The 25,605-nt window shown below is 42.4% G+C and overlaps 1 protein-coding gene across 1 annotated transcript in view; it reads right to left on the bottom strand.

Annotated features, from left to right (window-relative positions):
* The window catches only part of RBL2 (RB transcriptional corepressor like 2), a 45,016-nt gene extending 20,437 nt beyond the window's left edge, over nt 1-24,579 (bottom strand). The window contains exons 1-11 of the mRNA XM_080937057.1: nt 24,280-24,579; nt 20,585-20,715; nt 18,864-19,064; nt 17,475-17,539; nt 12,538-12,666; nt 10,525-10,685; nt 10,382-10,446; nt 9,116-9,302; nt 6,269-6,435; nt 1,264-1,373; nt 191-294 (exon numbers count right to left, since the gene is read on the bottom strand). Of these exons, the coding sequence (XP_080793183.1) occupies nt 191-294; nt 1,264-1,373; nt 6,269-6,435; nt 9,116-9,302; nt 10,382-10,446; nt 10,525-10,685; nt 12,538-12,666; nt 17,475-17,539; nt 18,864-19,064; nt 20,585-20,715; nt 24,280-24,513 (1,554 nt within the window). The 5' untranslated portion in view covers nt 24,514-24,579. The remainder of the gene's footprint in view (nt 1-190; nt 295-1,263; nt 1,374-6,268; nt 6,436-9,115; nt 9,303-10,381; nt 10,447-10,524; nt 10,686-12,537; nt 12,667-17,474; nt 17,540-18,863; nt 19,065-20,584; nt 20,716-24,279) is intronic.
* Nucleotides 24,580-25,605: the final 1,026 nt, after the last annotated feature.

Below are 25,605 nucleotides of genomic sequence, written 5' to 3'. Positions count from 1 at the left end.
TCCTTTATTTCATTCCATATACCATATGCTGTTAGAATAAGGTCAGAGGGTTCCACACACACGTTTCCTGAGGAGCTACTCTAAGTCCTAAAGGCACGCACATTTTCTTTGTAATAGCCTTTTGTTGGTGGGCAGGGAGGAATGAAGTTATATCTTACTTTGTTGATCAATACGTAATTATTATACTCACAGATAAATCCATGTCTCCCAATCTTTTTTGTTCTTGCTCAATAACAGATTCTAATACTTTATAGTAAAGCATTTCTGCAAAACGAAAATGTTTGTTGGCAATTTCTGTTGAAATTAAAACAAAAGCACAAATTTAAATACAAATTAAGTATCATGGATTAGACTCATCTCTTCTACATCCACAAAATAAAGTCTGAAAATAAAAATCTATATATTTTAAAAATTTTATCTTTTAAATATGTATGGTGTTTTGCTTGCATGCATGTCCATGTACTGTGTGTGGGGTGCACAAGAGACCAAAGGCCATCAGATTCCCTGGGACTGGACTTACAGGTGGTTGTGAGCATGTGCACGTCAGGGATTGAACCTGGGTCTTCTGGAATAAAAGCCATTTCTCTTCATTGCTAAGCCATCTCTCCAGCGCAGACACATACTCTATAATTGATGTTTCAGTTTCCCTAAAATTTCTCAATATTCCTTCTTTCCCCTTTCCCGTGGGCCAGAGGCTCACTCCAGCCCAGGCTGGCCTGAGACAGTCATCATCAGTACCGCCCCGGCCTCCTGGGTACTGGCATTACACATGTGAACTCCACATCTCTGTGTCTTTCTTGTTAACATGCTTCAAACTTCCTAAAACTGACGTGAAAGCAGCACAAGGAGATCTCAGTATCACATTAAATACATACACTTTGTCGCTTTGTGCAACAGTTCTGTGCGCTATGGCTTGGTGTTGGAAGTTCTTCAAAGACCTATGTGCTTCACAGTGGCCCTATTGGGAGGTGGGGAGGGGGTTCTCTTTGTCTCTGTCTCTGTCTCTCTCTGTCTGTCTCTGTCTACAAAGTGAGATCCAGGACAACCAGGAATACACAGAGAAACCCTGTCTCAGAAAACCAAAATAAGTGCTAAAAGTCCAACATAATAAAGATGTTAGACTAAACTCTGCGTGTGCAAAGGACCCAGAAATCATAAAGGACAGCTGTAGTCTTTAGCCTACAGTTCTATGTTTCCTTGTCTTTCTGACTCCATTAGTCAGATGCCAAAGTCAGGAGCATCCTGAACAATAGTAAATCTTACCTTTAGCACAATTACCAAAATTCTCGTCTGGCTGGAAATGCTGAGAATATATTTCATACATTTCTTTCAATCTGTTAGCAATAGCCTGAGTTGGATCGCGGGAGCATGACCTGAAAAGTAATATGAAATTATCTGACAGGCGTTTCAGCAGGTCTTGGAGACACAATGTCTAAAACAATAAATTCCATTTACATGAAATACTTTGAACAGACACTATATACTTTCCAAATAAATAAAGGAAACCCCATACTTCCTTTTCAAAGACGGCGGTATTACTATTTGGCGTGGCAGCAGTATTCCCTGTGTGGAGCTGTACACTTTACTGCACTATGCTTAGCAGACTTGCTCTGGGGCTCATCCGATGCTGTGGCTAACCCCACGACCTTATACATCCTGTCATTCACACCAACCAAGCTACCCTCAGGTGACTGCCTAGTGGGCAGCAAAACCTCCAGGAAGAACTGGACAGACACAGAATGAGGGGTTCAGAACCTACACTTTAAACACATAAACCAGTGCTGGCATTTTTTTATTCCCCTAAATGAGGTTTCATTGACTTTTAAGTCTTGTGTGTGGAGTATTGAATATATTCAAATATTTGTGGGTACATATGTGTGGGGAGTCCTGTGGAAGTGTGTGCTTATGTGTGTAGACGTCGGGGATCAACCTCAGAGATTTTTCCTCGGCAGATGTACATGTTGCTAATATAGGGCTTCTCACTGGGAACTTGGTGACCATTGATTAAGCCGGATGGCGGGCCAGCAGGCCACAGGACCCACCGTCACTCACCTAGCACTGAGGGTCCAAGCCTATTCTAGCACATTCTGCTTTTCATGTGGGAGCCAGGGGAAAAATCAGGTTCTCATAGGAAGCAAGCACTTTACCAGCTGAACCGTCTTCCTTGCCCTCTTTCTCATTGATTTTTTTTAATTAGCAACACATGAGGCTTTTATAACAAGTGTTTTAATTTGATCACAAACATATATGTCAGAACTTGGTCAAAAGAATGTCCCATGGTGAGCGATGCCTTGGGGAACTGTGAGAGCAGCCCCAGGGGAAAAGAGGGTCTTTTACCTTACACTTTGCTTTCTGCATTGTTCTTGGCTGTGATTTCATGCCTCCTGTGACAAACATTTACATTAAGCTTATGACATGCTTATTCTTGTTGGATGTCAGATCGTTGCTATAGAACCCAGCACACCCTGAGTCTGGCTAAGGCCTTCTGTCTTGTTTTCCTGCTTTCCCAGGGATAACCTATACTGCATGCCAGGCAACTGTGTTTCAACTGTTCTGTCCTAAAAAAGTTCTGGGAAAGGGCTGCTCTCTTAACACTTAGTACGTGCTTACTGGCCTTTATTTACATGATTTTCTGAACTCCAACAACCTTCCTTGGATCACTGATTTGTTATATTCCTGTATAAAAGTACACTGAAACTAAAGTAAGACTGTCTACAGCATCAGACTGTAGCCCGCCCCATTCTTTTAGGTCCTCAGATCCCAGGCCGGCTGACAAGTTCTGCACAGGTCGGCTAAAAGTCAACACATATATATGACCAAATTATAACAACTACATATTTAAACCACTGTGGCTTACTTGATCATATACATGTATATAATTATTTATATATGATCAAATATATATGCACTGCAAACATAAGCCAGTTTATAAAATTATGAAGAAAATAAGTTTCATATTTGTGAGACATAACCAGAGATAACTATAAAATAGGCTACCAGAGTTTTATTTATGAGCATACACATATATCCTAAAGTTTACCAAATAAAAACGTTTGGATTTACCTAGTATGGCTAAAGCTGTCATGACTAGAGATTATAAAAAGATCTGAAAGATGTAGCTCCAATATAGGCTTTTATAACACACACATAAAATGCTTCTCTTAGCTCCTGCAGAGGCTGAGGCAAGAGAATAATGAGTTTAAAGCCAACCCAGGCTACATGGTGAGTTCAAGTCCAGCCTCAGCAACACAGACTCCATTTCTGTTTTAATATGCTTAAAACATGGCTTCACTCTATAACTCAGGCTAGTCTTGAGCTTACGATCCTCCTGCCTCAGCTCTTAGGCCATGTGCCTGGCCAAGACCCTGTTTCAAAATAAGTAAAGAAATAATTACTCCATCAAACCAACATCCAGATTAGTGTTTGGCAAAACTAGGGGCTACAACCCAACCAAACTGATGCAAGGAGTTAACTATCATATAATATATAATTCACAAAGTCATCTCTAAGTATTAGATTCCAGAGACCAATTTTCTTATTTTTTTTCCATTTGAGGAAGCAGATGAAAAAGTGACCGTCCTCAGAGTGTGCATGGGTTCTCAGAATTATGCATCCACGTTCCCAGAACGTCTTGTCAATGGCTCAGTACCAAGTTAACAAAAATAAAATGCTTCCAAATTCAAGGCAAATAAAGGCCCTCTGAAAAAAATATGACTTAGGAGGAAGAAGCCACCAAGGCATAGACTGTTCAGTGTAAGTCACAATCAAGTTTTAGAATAGAGAACACAGAAAATCCAGAGGAAAAGTGAGTATCCTTGAACTCCAGGGAGCCTAGCGAGCTATGGTTAGAAACTATGGAGGTTTATAATAGAAAATGTCTTCCATATTATATACCTCCAGAAAAATCTGGTACTGTAGGGTATTTATACCATCAAATCAAAGTCTTAGGAACTGTGGGATCAGCTTTCGCAAATCAACCTGCCAAAGTCACTCACAGAAGTACATCCTGCGCTGGGACATGCATGAAGCTGTGTGTCCCACCGACACGGGACTGCCGGTGCAGACAGGTAACCCAGCACGTGGGAGGTGAAGGCTAGCTTGAGTTATCGAAGTCCTTGTCTCAAAACAAACAAAAATTACATTCTTGAAAAGTCACTGATATTCCTATCAGATTCTGGGGAGCAAAGAAATTAACGCCAGTCCTTCCCAAGTGAGGAGCTTTTACAGAGCTTGCAGAAGTTAGATTCTAAGCCACCCTTCAGAATCGTGAAGATCAATCTGCCCACCAGCACTGACACTCCGCTTCCTTAAACTTTTAAAACAGAAACAAGTCAGTGTGGGGTCATCTTTAGCCCCTGCTGTACTCTTACAACCCTGCCGCCTCTAGCTTGCCGAGTTCCAGCAAGAGTAAATAAGAAGTCCCTGTGTTACAGCTCGCACGAAGCAGGCAGTCCACACATCCACCAGTGGGAAACCGTAGGCAGCAGCTGGCTATAAATGTTACAACGTGTGGCCTCTACTAGTGAGCTATCAATAGATCACTGAACCTCTGACTCCCCTCCTCTCAAGTCTGAGAAATGGCTCAAGACTTCAGAGCAGAGCTGCTAGTGTTTCGCAGGAGTCAAGGGAACTTATCTGGCTGGTCTGAAGGTGACAGCCCAGTGTGTGCTATCCATGTCTAAGGTACAACAATGGTGCCTCAAGATATGTAACTGACACAGCACACGTGTAGGCCATGTGCTTTGGACTCCACCACGAGACAGACAGGAGTATATAATCAGGAGTTCAGTGTCATTTTTGGTTACTTAGAAGGCTGAGGTTGGTTTGGGCTACACGAGACCCTGACATACAAACATTTTCTTGTTCCTAGTCTTCCTTTTATCACTAGTCTTGGATGGAGTCAAAAGTATATAAATACATGGTCAGGAGTGGAAGAAGAGGGACAGGAACAAAGTATTGGCTGCTTTTTTTTTTCACTTTCCTGTATGTGTGAAATTTGTTTGTTTTGTTTTTTGAGACAGAGTTTCAATGTGTAGCCCTGGCTGTCTCAATACTTACTCTGCAGACCAGGCTGGCCTCAAATTCAGAGATCCACCCACCTCTGCCTCCCAAGCACTGGGATTAAAAGCATGCACCACCACTGCCCAGATTGTGGATTTCTAATATAAATGTTGAGATGTAAAGTATCCATATAAGTCAAATGTTATTGTGATCAGGTTTCAGGAGCTCAACCTCAAAACAATTATAAAAAATATCTCTAGTTATGAAAACTATTTAGCCTGGCTTATATACGTTCATAACGATAGTTCTCAAAGACAGAGGGAAGAGGATCATGAGTTTAACGCCTGTTTGGTCTACATAGTGAATTCCAGACCAGCCAGGGCTGCATAGCAAAGACCTGTCTCAAACAAACAAGACAAAGAAACAAACAACCCCACCCCCAAAACTTATAAAACAAAAATTTAAAAAACAGATTTATAATGGTTAGAATAGTTATTATTTTTTTTTCTAGAAAGTTTTTAGCATTTCAATTTTTGAGCATGTAAATTTCCTTACGGATAGTAACTACACAGTTTTTTTATTATATAGTAAGTCCTACCCATTAGTCCTACCCACTAATGTATTTACTTATTTTAAATTATGTAAGCACATAATTTACATGTAAGCACATTTTTTTTTGTGGGGTGCAGGCAAGGGGACTTTGTAAGAAAATATTTAGTCCAGGCTGGCCTCAGACCCGTGTAGTAGAGGACGACCTTCAACTACAGAGCTTCCAGCTTCCACTTTCCATGTAGTAGGATGCAGAGAGGCGCCGGCTCAAGTTCATGCCAGTCTACTGTACCGTTCCTTTACAGTTGCTGCAAACAAATATGACTACTTTTTAAGGCAGGTAAACTGAGTCTACTCTAGTTACTCTTTCCTACCCATTAAGTGCATCTGAGCAGAGAAGACTGTCTTCTACTTACACACTTTCTTAAAATTTGCTTATTTAATTTTTGAAGCAGGGTCTCAGTCTGTGGGGCCAGAGAAGCCTCAGATGTGTGATCTTCCCGTCTCAGCCTCCTGAGTCACAGAATTACAAGCAAGCAACACCATGCATGCCTGTGTATACATTTTAAACTGCCAGATCATTTACTGCCTAACTGGACAATTAATGTAAACCTGTTAAAGGGTAACGTAAGGCACAACACTACTGAAAAATTAAGGTAAGACATTGAACAACGGTCGACAACTAACTCTCGGAAGACAGACGAAAACTAAAACGAACCTGAGTATCTGCTCTAGCTTCTCACTGGGTGCGTTCCTAAGGCCGGTCAGCATGGTGTGAAGACGGTTCAGGCTGTGTGCAGCTGTGGTGACGGGAGTCACACAAGGGCTGTTCTCCTGAACATACCTCACGCCAGTCAGTGGTGTGCAGACTCTCAGTACTTTAGACTGGAGGAGGAAAATAGGAATTCAAGACAATTAGACTTCCTATCCATATATGTTAGCATCTCAAACATCACCATTCTGGGAATTTAAACTTAAATCCGCTCAAAGGTCTCATTACCCAAAGATGTGTGAAAGAACAGTACAGACACATGAAGCAACGGCTTAGATCCGGCCTAAACAAGAATCGCTAGGTCAACTTACTTCAGAAGGTCAATATTTCAAAAACATAAGAAATAAAAAGACAATCTGATGCAGGGCAAGTCCTCATCACTCTCCCGTGACTTTTATTCCCAGATTTTATTTCTAGATTCCTAGAATCCACGACAGTTTGTCTCAAGTAGACAGACTTTCAGACGAGCAAGTTAGCCACAGACATTCTTGAGCACACAGATGGCAACTATGTAACCTTGTGTCGTAGAATGTAACCATGAGCACATTCACTAGGAAATTGGCTTTCCTAACTGCTCAGAGAAGCTCTAGAAGGCTAAGCTAGCTGGGAGCATTTTTAATAGTCAAAATCCAGCAACCACCCCTGGGCACCGAACGCACTCCTTCTAGACTTTCAAAGATGCCCAGCAAAGATTTTACTCAGTAACAGAACAAACTATTCACTCTCAGGACACAGAGAAACACAAGATGTTCAGCAAGTGAAAGTAAATGTGTGTTCTATGTGTCCTAAGCAACAGCAGAGCCCTGACCCTCACTCTGGTCCAGGAAAGCTGTTTAAGGGCCATAACTGGCCTGGGTGGATCAGGTACCATCAGTGGCTGCTGCTATCTCAGCTTCCTATGGCACCCATTTCCCCGTATGTGAAGCACTACCTGCCTGTACTATTAAAACAAAAATGTCCTGCACATATGAAGAACTCCTAGCAGCCAGAAACACAAAAACAATCTCACCTAAAAGCAGCATTGGTCTCATAGAAATTAAATGTGACAAACACAGCTTCCTGCTCAATGTCCTCAAGTCAGCATGAGCTTCCCGTGTTGGTAAAGGAGCTTCACAGTTCCCTGCATATTGTCACTTCTGGGGGAGGGGGACTTTTCTTTAACTCATATATAAAATACCCGGCCAGGTGCGGTGGCACACACCTTTGATCCCAGCATTCAAAGGTAGAGGCAGGTGGATCTCTGTGAGTTCAAGGCCTGCCTGGTCCATTTAGAGATTTAGTTCCAGGATTGACTGGGGTATATAGAGAAATCCTGTCTCAAAAACACAAAACCACAACATCAACAGAAAACCCCAGGTTATATACCTTCTCCCAGTAGAGACAGGGTTTGGTGTGCTCCAGAACTTTGACTTTAGCTGAGTGGTCCTCAACCTTCCTAATGCTGCATGTGAGCCTTTAATACACTTCCTCTAGTCACGTTGGTGACCTCCATCATAAAATTACTACTTCATAACTTAAATTTGCTACTGTTATGATTATACTGTAAATACTTTTGGAGATAGAGGTTTGTCAAGGGGGCCACTCCCCACAGGTTGGAAACCACTGCTCGGATATTCATTCTCACTGCTGCAAATCTTCATTCCGTGATGTTAGCCATCCAGACCCCAATGGCTTCAGAACATATGAACACAACTTCAACCTCTCCCAGAAGCTCCAGTGATACTTCTAAACTGCCCACCCAGTCAACTGGGATCCCCAAGAGACACCCCAAATGCCATGTGCTAATAACCCTCACTTTACAATCCACACCAGACCCGCCCTTCCCTTTTAATAAATGTCAGTGGTAAAACTTTAGGGATAACTATGTGGTGAGCACTGCCCACCACGCTAGCTTCGGCCCTCTGTAGCTTGTGCTGTAATGGAGAAAGACAGACCAGTTCAGTTTTCCCCACAGCACAGTACTAAGACAGCAGTGAGAGAGAATCAGAGAAAAAGTCTTGAGGATGGGGTTTGCTGGGCTATTACTTTACGGGTCAGTAAGGGCTACAGCTTCGGGTTGAGGATGGGGTTTGCTGGGCTATTACTTTACGGGTCGGTAAGGGCTACAGCTTCGGGTTGAGGATGGGGTTTGCTGGGCTATTACTTTACGGGTCGGTAAGGGCTACAGCTTCGGGTTGATGGCAAGGGTGGGGAACCATGCAGCACTTGGGCAGCTGAGGCATGACAGCTATAAATTTGAGGTTAACCTGGGATACATTATGAGACCCCTGTATTAAAAAAGAAGAGGGAGGGAGGGAGGGAAAGAGGGAGGGAAAGGGAGAGGGGAGAGGGAGAGAGAGGAGAGAGAAGAGAAAGGCCAGTGTCAAATCCAAAGACTCAGTTACAGAGAAGTGGAAATCAGAGTCACTGGTCTCCATCATCCTAAAACTTGGTCTCAGTGTGACAGAATTTTAAGACTGGCTATAGACCCTCCAATTAGGGTTAACAATTATTTTCTAAATGTCTCTGTGACCACTGTGCAGTGTATACGCTACAGCCTGGTTTTTCAAAAGCAAAGGCTACTAGCAGGATGCAGCTATTTAGATTAACAGTCAATTTTCTTCTCAGACTTAACTAAAACCTTTGAAAGATAGTACTAAGTGAAAAAAAAATTAACACATGAATACAAACAGGATTATGAAAAGACAACAGAAGCCTGTTTTCCTCTTGCCCCAGCCGCATCTCTCCCAGGACTTTGAAACACGGTCAGTACGTCACATGAGGCTTGCTTGTTTTCTACTTGGCCTGACTCACCTTGTCAAGATGCTGCTGCAAGAGGTCTTTCATCTGCACACGTTCAGCGCTCTCTGTCCCCGAGGCAGCACTTAGACACCGTGAGAGACTCCCAACTTCCTCCTCAGCATCCTCGCCAAGAAATATCCGTTCATCCAGGTTCCCAGCGGCTAACACGTATTCTTCATATGCCTTATTAACAGCCTTACTGTGGGGGAAACAGGACCACCATTTTAGCTTGTGTTCAGACCACTCATTGTTTTACTAGAAGATCTGGTAAATTCCTGTCATTTCTTTCTGCAGAACAATTGCTCACTACAAAAGCTGAGGAGAAGATGTAGCTCGCTTTAATCTGTGTGTCCAGCACACACTGCATATGTTTTTTCAATAGCTTGTCAAGGTAGGAACCCTGAACAAACCTGCCTTCAATAATAATAATAATAATAATAATAATAACAACAACAATAATAATCATTCAATTTGCTAAGTTAGACTAAGCTGAAGTAGAAACAATTGTGATTCCGGTGACATACAACATGTAGGAACTCCCTCAGCTGTTCTTGGTACCTCTAAAGACCTGTAAATACAATAAATGTATCACCACATTTACCAACTCTAATGATCCAAACACATTTCTTTTTCCCCTTAACTTTTTTCCCCAGACAGAGTGGCCTCAATCTCACAGTTACCTTGCCTCATGTCCCAAGTGCTGTGATGTCAGTCATGTGCCCTGAGGGCTAGGTACAAAAGCATCTTCTTTTAACGTTTATTTATTTATTTATTTATTTATTTTATGTATAGGCATACTCAGTAGCTGTCTTCAGACAGCAGAGGGCATCAGATCCCATGACAGATGGTTGTAAGCCCACCAAAAGCATTTTCTTAACTTCAAAATTCATAATCCAAAATCTTGAGTAATAAAACTTTGAACAGAACAAAAACACATTTCACTCAGCTTAAAGACATATAAGTAAAAATGTGCTCATAGTAGAAGTTTCCAGAATTGTTATGGCTTCTATGAGTTCTACTTATAAAGCATTAAAAATGTCCAGAGTACACACAGAACAAACACTGAGCATGAGGTCTCTTCACGGGAAACTTAAATTATTAGAGCAAGCAGGGCATGGGGAGGCAGAGGCAGGCGGATTCTCTGAGTTGGAGGCCAGACTGGTCTATAGAACAAATACCAGAATAGCCAAGGCTACAAGTAGAAACCCTGTCTCAAAAAACCAAAAACCAAGCAACCCAACAAAACCATCATAGCAAGTGTGCAGTGTAAGTACTCACAAGCTCTCTCCAAAGTTTCCGGGTTCCAGGAAGCCAGTGAGATTTTCTTCCTTTCCCTTGAGGAGCTATGAAGAAGAGCAAGGTCAGGTTTCATGTGACCAAGTCTTTACTCAGAAAACATGGGTATTTTGTTACTTACAAACCTTTTTTTCAAAAAGTTTCCTAATGTAGGGTTTCCAGAAATGCTCCTTTATTCCCTTTGCCTCCAGCACTAGACCATCATGTAAGGAGCAGAGCTTCTCAATGACACACGGTGGATCAGAGGAAGGTTTAGAGTCCTTGGGGTGGCTGTCCTCTGACAGGCCTACGATGTACAAATTCACAAAATGGAGAAACTGGTCAGCATCAATTAGCTAATATAATACACTGAAACATAAAAGTTAATCTGGTCAGGATATGATGGGCATGTGTAACTAATTTACATATACCTCAAAAGATGGAGAGAGATGAAGAGAGAGCTAGATATGCAGCATCCCCAGTATAAACAAAAAGGGACACACTTGCTCATCCTATAACCCAGTGCTCAGAAGGACTGGTGAATTAGGACTGCCTGAGCTAGTTGTAGGGTCCTGTCTCTCATAGAGAGAGGACTACATAAATTATAAATTAAATACCTTTTAAAACGATGAAGGCAAAGTGCTTTTTTACTAACACCCAAAAGATTAGTTACGTGACTAAAGACTGTTAAAAAATAAATAAAAAGTTGGGGGAGTATCTGAAAAACATCAGAATTGTGTTATTCTGCAAATGAACCTTGCATTCAAAAGAAAAAAAACCTACCACCTTAAAAAAAAATTATACAGTTCTGCCAGGTGAGGTGGCTCACACCTTTAATCACAGCACTGAGGAGTAAGGGCAGGTTGATCTCTGTGAGTTCAAGGCCAGCCTGGTCTACATATCAAGTTCCACAACCAGCAGAGCTGCAGAGACCCTGGCTCAAATAAATAACCAGACAAACATTACCCATGTCTGTCTGCTGAGATGGCTCATCAGGTGACGACACCTACTTCCAAGCCTGACAACCTGTGTGACCTCTAAGACTCACTTGGTGGAGGAGAGGACAGAGTCCCCAAGTGTCCTTTCACCTGTATATGTATACTGTGGCCGGCCCAGGCCTTCCCTGCTGCCCACACTAAAATGTGACAGTTTTTAAAACGACACAGCTCACAGATTATCAACTTCGACTTGATCATATTAGACATATTTATATTAATTTATAGTGTGCTTTTTCATAAGAACATAAAAAAAATCAAAGAAAATTAAAGGAGGTAAAGCCAGAACAAATAAAAACATCAGATGGAAGCAACAGGTGTGGCAGAGGACCAGGGTTACCCTGTGTTCAGTCCCCAGAACAAAAGCTAAAAGAACAGAGTGAAAAAGAATGGGGCACACAGAAAGGGGCCCGAACTGTTGATCAGAATTCTTCCCAGTTGTCTTCACGCAGAATCATCAATGTAGACTAGTCTATACATCCTCAGCATTTACATGTATGGCTCACATAAATTACATAATTTAAAGCATAGTACACATATAGGCAAAATGAGTATGATTCTCGTACTGGTCACCTAGAGAGCAAAGTTCTGGCTGATTTAGAATTTTAGCAAAAGAAGGGAAATGCAGTTCTTTTAGTCAATTCTTTGTTGCTACTTAGAGTACATTAAGCACCCAATGTGCCAAGAGCAAAACATACTGCCATGGCTTTAGAGTTATCTTTATACTGTGAGTGTCTACATTCTCCTCTTTTTCTACATGTTTTTCAAAAACATCTAAAGTTATCATTTAAACTAAAGTTGGTGATACTTGCTTGGTTGTTAAGAGGTGGGGGTGGGAGGGCTGGAGAGGTGACCACAGCTGCTCTTCCAGGGGACCTAGGTTCAACCCCCTGCACACATGGCTCACAGACATCTATGAGCCCCGGTTCACACTGACACTCTTCCTCTGGCCTGTGAGAACACCAGGCACACATGTTGTACACAAACATACATGCAGACAAAACACCCATCCACATAAAAGGAAACATTTAGAAATGTCTGGAGATGCTGGCTTCAGTATAGGCACTCTGTGTAACTCAGGTGGCAGAAGCTGAGTCTCATGTCCTCTGAGGCTAGCACACCTGCATCTGGGGACACAGAAACATGGGCTGCCAATTAACTTACCTTTAAAATTAGGGTTCACAAGTTCTTTACGGTTAGAGCACTGTAGGGCATTTCCATAAACTAAATCTAATGCACACAGCAGAAGATGGTAGGAGTTGACCAGATCATCACTGACCATGGGGAAGTTTCCTACAGGGTTGTAAAAGTCACAATTACGTCAGCATCCACTGCACAGTATTTTAAAAATAACTGCTTTAGTTATAACAACACCATTTACCATTATACCAAGTTGGTTCAAGAGTAAGACTGTGTTTTGGCAAATTTACATTTTAGGACACTGATAATGTATGCCTAAGAACTTAATGAAAATGAAAACTACTTAAATTCAATATACATTCAATAGGCATCTATTAAGTAGCTAGTAGTAAACTAAAACTTCAATTATTATTGGTCTAGTCCTTAGAATTCTGAACACACACACAAAATTTTACCAACTCTCTTAAATTGCAACAAAGTATTCCACATAAAAAAGTTTTTCTGCAGTGAAAATAACTAGAAATAATTAGAGGTAAACCACTTGAAAATGATTTGTGTGTGATTTTTCTCATACCTGTAATCAAAGGAGAAGAGAGTCTTTCGTTAGAGCACTAATGATAGCATTTTAAAATACTTCCCTACCTAGTACTAACAGGACACTCACATTAATCTAAGGGAACACAGATACAGGCATTTGACTTCAAAAGCTACTACTGCTCAGAGGATAACTGTCATGTGAGGCAAGGAAGAAAGAAAAGAAAGAAGGGAAGAAAGAAAGAAAAAGAGAAAAACAAAAAGTCAGACAGAAAGATAGGAAGAAAGAAAGAAACAAAGGAAGGAAGAAAGAAATAAAGAAAAAGAAGCAAAGAAAGAAAGAGAAACAAAGAAACAAAAAGAAAAGGAAACAGGCACAGGCATGCAGACATGCTTTTCCTACAGGCTGTTTATGAAAGGACACTGAACTGCTCCGTTTAACTGCTAGCCAGCATCTGTCTGAAGAGCCACTGTCACACCTTAGCATCTTCACACAGTGCAAATCCCAAAGCATGCATCATACGCTCACACACAGCGCCTACCCGAGGGCATCCAGCATGGATGCTTTCCTTTGTCTCAGTTGTCTCTGTATCAGACTTTCCCCGTTTGCTTCCTTCTAAAGAAAGTTACCACCTACCTTAGCTTTTTCTTTGGGGGACAGGAACAAAAAAAAAAAAAAAGTAGATAAAATCCTGCTGCTGCCAGGAAGGCGAATAATTATTAAGAGGTTAAATTCTGCAGTGGTGCAGCCCCCAGCTAACTTGCTTACTTCTGCTATAAAAGGTCAGATATTGAAAGTCTACCCTATTGTACATAAAACAGGAAACCACATCTCCTGTTTTTAAGCTACGAAGCCATTACTGGCAAGCCTGAACTTGTCCCTGTGTGTACTCTGTGGAGCAGTTACAGCAGCACTGTCACTCCTAACCACAGGCTGCAATGCCCCTAAGGGTCAAATTCTAAATGAAATTTCAGGAAAGTCCCAAGTGGACATATTTGTCATCTCAAACCCTAACCTTACACATGGACCTTAATTTAAAGCCATTTTACCATTTAATCAAGAGATAATGGCAAGACTTAACCTCTAGATTTGGCTTGTCAAGGACAAACATTTCCTGTTTTATAAAAACAGGAAGTGGTCTTCTGCTCAAACTGTCACTAATATACAGAGAATGAGCTTATTACTGGGAATGAGATTATCCAAAATGACCACATGCTACAGGCAAAATCCATTTCCCCAAAAGAAAACGAAGTACTGAAGCAGCTAAGCTTCCAATCCAAGCACACCATACGAGCCACCCGAACTGTGCTGTGCTCCTGAACGCAGTACTGGAAGCTTCAAAACAACAAAAAACAAAACCAAAAAACAGAACCCAACACCACACACACACACACCAACCAAAAACCAAAACTAAGTGCAGTAGATCCTGTCTGAGACTCTGCCATTATTTTAATAGTTTATACACTAGCAAATACATTCACTCCTAAGCACACACAAATAGACTAAAATCCTAGTAGCCACACAGTTAATACAAGCGTAAGGTTACTACCATATGTAACACCAGTCATATAAGCGAATATGGCAGCCTTCACAGAAAAGCCTAAGCTTTTATGTTGCTACTGATTTATAGTACATTTATTTTATTTAATATGTGTGGTGCTCAGGATTGAATACAGGGTGTTATGCACATTGGAGAAGCACTTCACCACTGGGCCATATTTGTCACTTCTGACTGCACTGAAGAAGGCTGGCAGTGTCACTGTTTTGAAAAGCATAACTAAGAAGCCCACAAAGACTTTTCCCACTGGGTACACAGCTCAGATGATGACGCAGGACCACCTGCAATCACAACATCCCTGGAGACCACACTTTCATGTTCAGCCTCAAACCGGGAGACAGAAGAGCTGGGTTCAAATTCTTACATTATTCTTTTTTCCCATTAATTAATTTATTCACTTTACATTCTGATCGAAGCCTCTTCTTTTTTCCCAGGCCCCCTTAAACAGTCCCTCCCCTATTCCCTTCCCCTGGGTACCAACTCATATCAAATAACTGCAGGGCTGGGCAGAGCCTTTCCCACTGAGGTCAGGCAAGGCAGCTCAGTTAGGGGAACAGGATCCACAGGCAGGCACCAGAGTTAGGGACAGCCCCATCTCCAGTTGTTGGGAGACCCACAAGACCAAACTGTACATCTTCTACATATGTGTGTGGGAGGGGATGGGCAGCCACATATGTTCTCTGGTTGGTGGTTCAGCTTCTGGGACCCCCAAAGGTCCAGGTTAGTGGACTCTGTTGGCCTTCCTGTGGAGTCCCTGTCTCCTCAGGGTCCCTCAGTCCTTCCCCCAGCTCTTCCACAAGACTCCCTGAGCTCAGTCTACTGTTTGGCTATGGGTCTCTGCATCTGCTTTGGTCAGCTGCTGGGTGGAGGCTCTCAGAGGTTACTGTCTGCAAGCATAACCATAGCAGTTTCTGGTTTCGGCCGCCTAATCTTGAAATGAGTCAGGTGTGGTAGTTGATCTGATAAAGGGAATCTCTTACCCAGTAATTTCCCCTTACCCATGGCTTTATTTTTATAGTGTCAGTTACCTTTGATCAACAGACCAAAATGATCAAATAGAAAACTTAAGATTTAATTCTTAGACAGGCAGGGATGTCTATAATCCAAGCACAAGGGAGACTGAGGCAGGAGGGTCACAAATTCCAGGCCAGACTGGCCTAAAGAGTTAGCCTCAAATCAAAACTACATTTAAAATGGCACGTCGCACTGTTCTGCCCAGCATTGTGGTCAGCTCGGTCCTCCCTGTGCCCCGTATGTCCAGGCTGGATAAGTGATGTATCCATAAGGCAGTTAGCTGTCCTTGGGGTTATCTGAGCTACTCTCTCCATACAGCAGAGATTTTATTCAAGCAATGAATTTTATTCACTTAGCAATGATCCTAAGGTAGTACAGCAATTTGCCAGAGAAAAGCCAGAAGGTGTTTCCATTTAGAGAAAAGTTGAGTGTTCTTAATTTAAACTTTAAAAATGGTTTCTTAAAAGGGCTGGATAGATGGCTCAGTGGTTAAGAGCACTGGCTGCTCTTCCAGAGAGCCCAGGGTTAAGTTCCCAGCAACTTCTTGGAGAATCACAAGCATCTAAACTCTAGGTTCAGAATAGCCGGCGCCCCCTTCTGACCTCCTCAGGTACTGCATGCACATGGTGACACATATACATGCAGGTGAACGCCCATGCATAGAAAACAAAATCCTTAAAACAATCATATGCTGATGCTGCTAAGACAGAGAGTCTATAAAGATAAATAAAATACAAAATAAGTAAAAAATAAAACTCTATAAAATAAGGTAATTTATAGACACAATTTATATAACATCTACTATACTGCCTGTGATGGTTTGCATATGCTTGGCCCAGGGAATGGCACTATTAGAAGGTGTGGCCTTGTTGGAGGAAGTGTGTCACTCTGGGAGTCTGGAGACACTCCTCCTAGATGCCTGAGGATGCTAAGTCTATTCCTGGTTTCCTTCAGATGAAGATGTAGAACTCTCAGCTGCTCTAGCACCATGCCTGCCTGGATGCTGCCATATTCCCACCTTGATGATAATGGACTGAACCTCTGAACCTGTAAGCCAGCCCCAGTTAAATGTTGTCCTTTATTAAACTTTCTTTTGGTCATGGTGTCTGTTCACAGAAATAAAACCCTAACTAAGACACTATGATAACTGCTCTGTTCTTATCATCTCTTACTGTTTTATGTGTAAACTAGACTTTATGTAGGTACATATAGCAAGAATCATAGAATTCAGGAGGTAGAACTATTTTTGGATTCAGGTCTTAGCAGGTATCCTGCATACATAAAGGGGGGGGGGGTCCAGTATGCATGCAGCTCCTTCCAATTCTCTCTCACTGAACTATCTCAGTGGGCAGCAGTGTGCACAGTTTATAGAAAAAACCTAACATATAACTTTACCTTCCCCTTTAGACTAGAAAGCATCTCCCCTGTACAGAACATACCAAAGTCACAGAGGTGTACCTCAGTGCATGCACACCTTGCATAGGGGAATGGAATGAAAGGAGGAGAGAAAGAGATTCTAAGTATCTGATTAAGTTTAGTCACACTCAGCACCTTTAGACATGCAGAAAGACATCAGGCCTATTCTGAGGACTTCAGTCCCACTTAGTGAACCAGGCCCAGCTTATGGAGAACATAGCCCCATATACAAGCCAATGCAGCGTGTGGTGGTTCCGTTTATACCTCAGAAGAATAGCTTCACATCAAAGAGGTGTGGACAAGAATAACTCAAAGGATGTGCCGTTTAATACAAGGAGACAGGGATAGTGTAATGACAGTAAGGAAGAGTCTCATGCGGAAAATGAGGCTTTCTTCCTGGTTCATAGTACAGCAGATGAAATTACACATCGCTCTTACCTTTCGCATATATAAAAAGCACCCAGCAAAAATGAAAAATTTCAGATGTGGTACAGGGCTGTCGCCTAGAGAGGGAGAAAACCAGAGTTGTGAGATAAATATAAGAATTACAGACAGCTCCAATGACTCAAACCAGGTATGAAACAAATCCACAGGCAGCGGAGTAATAACGGAGGTAGCTTTTCAGGGAAATGCACAGGACACTCTGCCCCAACCAAATTCTGAAAGCAAACAGCTGGGAGGCAGAAAAAGCAGCTCAGATGCAAAACAAACAAACAAACAAACAAACAACCAAATCCTTTCTAAGTTGTTGGGGTCAAGATACATAAAGCACAAAGGATTGGCTATTAAAGGAGGGAAGTTTCTGTCTTATAATTGTAAAGACAGAGAAAACTAGCTAGAGTAAGCTGGTTTGGTAGACCTGACCAGAAAACAAGTTCACAGCAGTTGAATTCCCCTAATCTCACCTAACCTAGTTTCTTTGGTGTTGACTGGTTATGAACATCAAACTCATTTCAAGGACTATTATTCAGTTTGATGTAAAGGTCAAATAATAGAAAATATCAGTATCTGATCAAGACAAAGAGAGCCAATGGAAAAATTTCCCTGGGGTCTGATTTGTACAACCTTCACTTCTGGTTGCTTAAAAAAGGGAAAAATTGTATCAGTGTAAAACCCAAACATTTTGAATTGTGAAAGAAGCCAGGTGTACTGGATGGTTTTGTGTCAACTTGACACAAGCTGGAGTCATCACAGGGAAAGGAGCCTCAGCTGTAAAAATGCCCCCAGCTGTAAGGCTTTCTCTCAACTAGTGATCAAGGGGGGAGGGCGCAGCCTATTGTGGGTGGTGCCATCCCTGGGCTGGTAGACCTGGGTTCTGTAAGAACACAAGCTGAGCAAGCCAGGGGAAGCAAGCCAGTAACTAACATCCCTCCATGGCCTCTGCATCAGCTCCTGCTTCCTGACCTGCTTGAGTTCCAGTCCTGACTTTCTTTGGTGATGAACAGTAATGTGGAAGTGTGAGCTGAATAAACCCTTTTCTCCCCAGCTTGCTTCTTGGCCATGATATTTGTGCAGGAATAGAAACCCTGACTAAGACACCAGGCAACTTCTAACACACAGCAGAAAGCAACAACAAATTATTACTTAAAAAAATATTTGTTAAGCCAGGACTGGTAGTACAAGCCTTTAATCTCAGGACTCAGAGGCAGTGGTAGGCCGATCTTTGAGTTGGAGGCCAGCCTGGTCTACATTGTGAATGCCATGCCTATAAGGTCCTGTCTCAAAACAAAACAAAAACAAAAGCAACAACAAAAGCAAGCAAAGAACCCCAATTTCTCAGGAGGAGTTATTTTGAAAGCATTTTCCTGGAGATGCATAGACACACACCTCTGCTTTCTTCCTCTTTGCTGGCGAGGTTGTTCTTCTTGGGGATATTTAAAAATGTCTTGAAAAATGGGTTCATATTTCTTAAAAATCACAGCAGAAACAGTGAAGTTTCTTTCTAATCTTTCAGTTCGTTCTCGGAAATGTGGGGGTAGATTTGCCATGTCTTCCCACTTCTTCATCTTGTTAAAAAATTCAATTAGGCTGATAATAAAAATAAAAACGAGGCACTTTAATAACGTAAAGGTGATGTTATACCAATACAAGCAAATGCCAATACAGCAAACCAACATTTCATCAAATTATATTTGAATAATGACACAAAATCAAACAGATGCCTTTGGTTAGCTTAATCTCCTGCCTTTTACCTTGTTACTCCCGCCCCCCAGACCTACTGTGTGTATATGTATGAATGTGCATGAGGCTGACTCGTGGGAATGCACATGGAAGGCAGAAATTAATGCTTGGTGTCTTTTTCAACAAACTTTTCACTTGGATTTTTCCACTAGGTGTGGCAGGAGCTTTTACCCACGAAGTCATCTCAATGACCCAGGCTTAGATCTTTTAAATACTAGAACTACGGGGCTGGAGAGATGGCTCATCATACTGAAGAGTCTTTCAGAGGACCTAGGTTCAATGCCTAGCAACCACAAGGCATGACCATCATTTACTACAGTCCCAGGGGATCTAATGTCTTCTTGGACACCAAACATACACATGGAACCACTTACATATATGTAGGCAAAATGCTTGTACACATAAGATAATAAAATAAACATTTTTTTAAAAAGATACTAAAGTTACAATAGAAACAACCAAAATTTCAATTTATACATCTTCCTAATCTAGTTCACTAACCCTCCCAAATGTAATCCAAATTTTTTGTCTCCTTTTACATTTTATGTAAAATGTATCACACTATAAGTAGCATTCTGCAACTTAATTATCATTTGATATTTCTGAGGTGCATTAATGTCAATACATGGAAATATCTAACTCATTTAATTACTAAAACCATTCCTTCCTATGAACATAAAATAACTTTCTGCATTCACTCAACGAACAGAGACAGGTTATTCTAATTTTCCTTTAATAAAATGGTGTAGGACTGGCGAGGTGGCTCAGAGGCTAAGAACATTGTTGCTCTTGGCAGAGGACCCAGGCTCTGTTCCAGCAGCCACATGGAATCTCACAACCATCTGTAACTCCAGTTCCAGGGAATCCAATGCCTTCTTCTGGCCTCCACAGACACCAGGAACACATGTGGTACAGATATATACAAGCACTCATACACATATAAAAACCATGAATTGTTGAATGCTATAATAAATATCTTGGTATGTGTAGGAGTTTCTTTAGGATCAGATAATATGCAGCTTCAATAAATGTGCAGTAAGACACAAGTTCTGTGCATAATACCCAATAATTCATATTTATTTACCAAAATCCATGGATTCTTCAAAAGCTTCTCAGTATCTTTAAACTTATAGCAACATTATACAATAAGTTATAACCTTTAATGCATTACAATGCAAATGCACTCAAGTTTGTACGATATGACTCTGACTCTAAATGGTAAAGAGAAACCACGATTTCTAAATTCAGCTGTGTACATGTTAGATGCTCAGAAAATAGTAGGCAAAGAGAATTTGCATTATCAGTGTGATTTTTCTACACTTTAAAAATTTTAGCTACATTCTACTTCTAAGCTCTAATATAATTACCTCTGCTCCGAACAGCGAAGGATTCTAGTTAAAGACACGTAGTTTCCTTCAACAGTCCCTTTGCTCACAGTTGGGACAGATTTTCTGCAAGCCACATATAAGGCACATGCTAACCAATGAAGATCATTTCCCTGAAAAAGAAAACAAGCTTTAGCTAATGACTTCTGTGTGTTTCCTTGTGAAACTTTGTGCACTCATATCAAAAGTGATATTTCAGTGATGGCCCTTGCCCCACAGCCTCTTCTAGTGTGTGACACTGACATTCGTCCATGCATGGTACTGTGTCTGTTACTTTACCTTGAAGCAGGGCAGAGTCTTATACCCCTTTACCTGATCGTCTCTACTAAAGCCACAGGTAAGAGTGATGCTATACAGTTTCAAAGGTCACAGAAGGGAATGCCAATACCATCTGCCTCCATCCTTGAGGATGTCATAAACCAGCATAGAAAAAGTGTGAGCCCTTCAACTATCACGATGAGAGAGAATATGGCGGTGGCCAGTTATACACAAAGAGATGCCTAAAGAGCCCTTTCACACGGAGCTGTGCCCACCCTTGTGACTCGATGCTTCCCGGTGAAACAACAGTCATTTTGATGCAGAAACTCCACAGTTTCTTTGCACTGTCTGATCCCAAACCGCAGCACGGTATCTATCCCAGCTTTCAGCAAGGATGTTAGGATCCACACTCAGGCCCACGTGCTTGCACAGTACGTTACCCATCAAGTGTTCTCCCCTGAAACACAGCTCTGAGCAATGGTTCCACGAGGTGTTTGGTTTGGAGGCTGGTTTTATTTTTTGGGTGTTGGTTTTTGTTTTGGGCACTGCTGGGTATTAGAACTCAAGGCCTTACCACCAGATGCACGCCACTGCGGCACATTCTCAACCCCAAGTTGCCATCATTTCCCTGATTATATGACCTCAGGGTAAACTGAGCTTCTCTACTACTGAATTTTTCTGCCATGGAGATCTTTCAGGAAGAATACAGGAAAGTAGTTATAATGTCATCTTTGTTCTAAAAAAGGGCTTAAGGGAGATGAGAGAATTTATAACTACACCATTCTCCGAAAAGGGAAAAAAAAAAAAGTCTTACACATGAGAATGTTACAAAACTTGAAGGACAAAGGAAATGAAGAAAGCTTTGTAAAGTAAAACATGCCTGGGGCCACCACCAATGGATGAGAAGATACCTCTGAACCTGTTTCATCATTAGCCTTAACAAATATTTGTTGTGGAAAAAAAAAAAAAAAAAAAACCTTAACAGCCACTGCCAGGCAGAGGAGGAGACAGCTTGGTGGGTAGTGCTTCCCTGGCATGCTTGAGGTCTTGGGCATTAACTGGATATGATGGCACACTCTTATAACCCCAACTGGCGAGAGGATCAGAAGTTCAAGGCCATCCTCAGCTACAACCTCAGCAAGGTCAAGACCAGGCTGCACTTTATGAGACCCTATCTCAAAAATAAATAAATAAATAAATAAATAAATAAATAAATAAATGACTCAAAAAACAACAAAAAACCCAAGCAAACAAACAAAAAGAAACAAAACCAAAACAAACAAACAAACAAACAGGGGACAGTAGGGAGAAGTCATTTCAAATTCACAGTCCATGACCACGTAACTCAAGTAGATCTGCCTGAGCCACATATTAGAGATCTCACCATGGGCAAACTACCTAAGCCCAGAGGTTTCCTTTTCTTCTCTAACTGTGAGAATTAAATAAACTACAAGGATTCAGAAAAGAGAGCTGGAGAGAGGGTTCAGTCCAGCGGTCTCTGGTTTCATTCCCAGTACCCATGTGGTGGCATATAAATGGACAGGTCCAGATCCAGGGGCTCTGACACCCTCTGGCCTCTTGGTTCCAAGCCTGCATTAGGGACATAGACGTACATGTGGGCAAAAACATTTATTTGCTTAAATTAAAAAATTTAAGAAGATTTCAGGAAAACAGTTGAGACCATTCTAAAGCAGATGGTTAAGTACTAGATATCAAGTGAGCTTTGTTTCCCCTGTATGCTTTCAGACAACTGCTGGCCCACGTTTCTCTGCAGTATTCCTGGCTGGACACTAAGGCATCAGGGGCTTTAGGTTTCATCCACTGCTTTATTCCCGGTACCGAGAAAACGATGGCAAAAGATAGGGGCTCAAGAAATACCCCCAAATGAACAAATATCTGTGCCAGTTTAGGGTTGACCTAGATGTGCTATGTATGAGAAACACCGGGACTAAAAGCAACTTGGGGAGGAAAGGGTTGGGTTACAGGTTACAGCCAGGAGCTCCAGGCAGGAACCTGGAGGTAAGAGCTGAAGCAGGTAACAGCTGCCTTTGTAGACAGCATCAGGGGCAGAATAACCTACAGTGGTGACATCAATTAGTAATTAAGAACATGCCCACTGTCAATCTGATGGAGGGGATTCCTCAAATGAGGTCTCCCCAGTCCCAGGTGTGTCAGGTAGACGACCAAAGCTATGGCAAGGGTAAAGTGGGCTAAGACTCGAGATTAAAACCTCACTAACTAACCCAAGTAAAAATAATAATAAACAAATAAATAGAAAGCCTCGGCCAAACAAGAAATAGTGGACATGTTTTCAAAAATAACTAATCGAGCTGGCAAGGTTAGGCAGGTAAAGGCGCTAGCTGACACACGGCAGATCTAACAGACCACAGTGATCCACTGGTGAAAAGATGAACTCTCCAAAGTCGTCCTCTGACCTACCCCCACACACACCAATTTACTAAGCATCTGTTAAATGCTTATATGAAACCAGGCTTCACATGTCTTAGTCTCTGTGAATTGAAGCCTCTGACAGGTTATAATGCTTACTCTTGCTAATTTGTAGCGCCATCTCTAAGGTGAAGTAAGAGTTCGTTTGGAGGTATTTGTGTCCTTCACACCAGAAGTTCCCCTCTCTGCCTGGCTACATGAAACAATGATTCAGGAAGAAGGCGACGGTCTCTTCGTCAGACGGCTGCAGTATATTTTCTGCACACATACACACATTGCTTTAGGTCAGCACTTTGAAGTGGGCACAAAACCGCTTACACAACAAAACTGAGTTTCACTGTAGTTAAAGACTTGTTCGGAGTCACTCAGATCTAGGTCTAAAGCTGCCCTGTTTCTTTTTTTGTGGATGTAACAAATGGAGAGCGGGGAATTCGATGTGTGACGATTTTTAAAAAGTACCTGTGCCATTGTACAGCCACATTAAATAACATCTTGCTAAGCCTTCGGGTCTTGCTTAGCTCTTTGCCCCGCTCTTTCCATAAGCTATACATAAAATCAAAGGGCCATACGCACAGGCAGCTGATAAACAATCAGGACTTCCGTGTCACTTCCCATTGGCCCATACAGGGGAGGTGCCTGCAGAGTTGACAGGCACTGGCCCAAATAGCCATTTTCGTCAACTGCAAGCCCCGTCCCAAGAACGGAACATAACAAGCCTACACCTGGATGACAGCCAAAATGAGTGCCCGAGCTCAGCAAAAAATGTGTGTGTGTACACTAGCTTTTCATCTGCCGGAGGGTGGGGAGGCAACAAATCCTAAACCGTTCTCACACGTAAGCAAGCCCGAAACTTAATGCATCTCCTCTGACGGCTGCAAAGCCAGGGCAGAGGAAATGGTGCGGTGCAAACGACCAAGTGACCCCAGAGCCACCCCGCGTCCCCGACTTCCGCGGAGGGTCTGAGCACTCACCTCCAGCGTGTAGCTCTCGCTCATGCTGCGGTAGCTGCTCCAGGCCTCGGCGCGCGCCGCCTCGTCCATGTTGAGGCGACTGCACAGCTCCTCGAACCGCTGCTGGATCTGATGGCTCGGGGACCCTGAGGGCTGCGCACGGTCCACGGTGTCGCCATCCTCCTCCTCTTCCTCTGAGCTGGCTGCAGCAGCAGCAGGAGGAGGCGGTGGCGACTGGCTGCCTCCAGATGCCATGGCGCACCCCGAGGCCGTGGCTCTTTAGTTGTGCTCAGGGCCCGGGCTCGCAGCCATTCAAACCGCGAAGTGCCGGCCCGTCAGCAGCCCGTTCTGCTACTGTGCCGGCCCCCAGAGTTTCTCGGTCCCATGCGGGCACCCGTAGGTCTGAACATGGCCTGCTGGGAAATGTAGTCTCGGCTGGGCTCTCAGGGGAACCAAAAGTCATGGTGGTGGTGGTGGGGGGGGGGGGGGATGACCCGATCAGTGCTACATTTAGGGTCGAATGAACGCGCTCTCTCCAGTTTTTAAAAGCATCTCTCAATAGTGAGACCATTCAGAAGGCTCATTTGAAGAGAAAAGGACCAAGAAATATCGACAGGACAAGCTTTAGTATACAAGCTCTTTACAACACATCCTCCTCACCTACAGGTCCCCAAATAATAATAAAGCTAAAAGGTCCAACGTAAAGATAATAGTTTGGCTGCCATTTCTAGTTCACGTTTCTGTTGCTGAGATAAACAGTGACTGTAACCAATTCGGAGAGGAAAGGGCTTATTTCAACTTAGTCTTTACTGCCCCATCCTTGGGGGAGGCTAACAAGCCGCTGCTTACTGGCTAGCTCCCCTTAGCTTTATCAGCTTCTTTCCTAATACAACCCTCAGCGCCGCCCTCGCGGCTGCCCACCTGCCTAGCCAAGACCCACAGACCAATCCAACAAAGAGGATTCCTCAGGTGAGACTTCTGTGTCAATGGCAAAGATATAGTGGGCTAAGAATTGATCTCACTAATCGAACGAAAACAAAAAAAAAAAAAAAAAAAAACAAAAAAAAAAAAAAACCCAAAACCCTCAATCAAATAATCATGAATGTGTTTTCAAGAGTAACTTAAAATTAATGTTAGCCATTACATAACTGTCCCTAAATAATGCAGAGGCTAAAGTTTATTATAGATAAAAGGAAGTGTGTAGAGCTGGAACATCTGGGTGAGTCCAGAGTGGATGTGACCCTGAGCCACATGACAGGGAGGGTGTGTGTGTGTGGGGGGGGTGGTCGTGAGATAGAGGTTAAGGGGAGAACCCAGCAGCCAGGTCCTCTTAGGTTTGAAACTTAA

Source organism: Micromys minutus (assembly GCF_963924665.1).
Source record: "Micromys minutus genome assembly, chromosome: 24".
Taxonomy (NCBI): Eukaryota; Metazoa; Chordata; class Mammalia; order Rodentia; family Muridae; genus Micromys; species Micromys minutus.
Note: the sequence above shows the minus strand (reverse complement) of the source record. Positions and strands in the feature narration are given on the sequence as shown.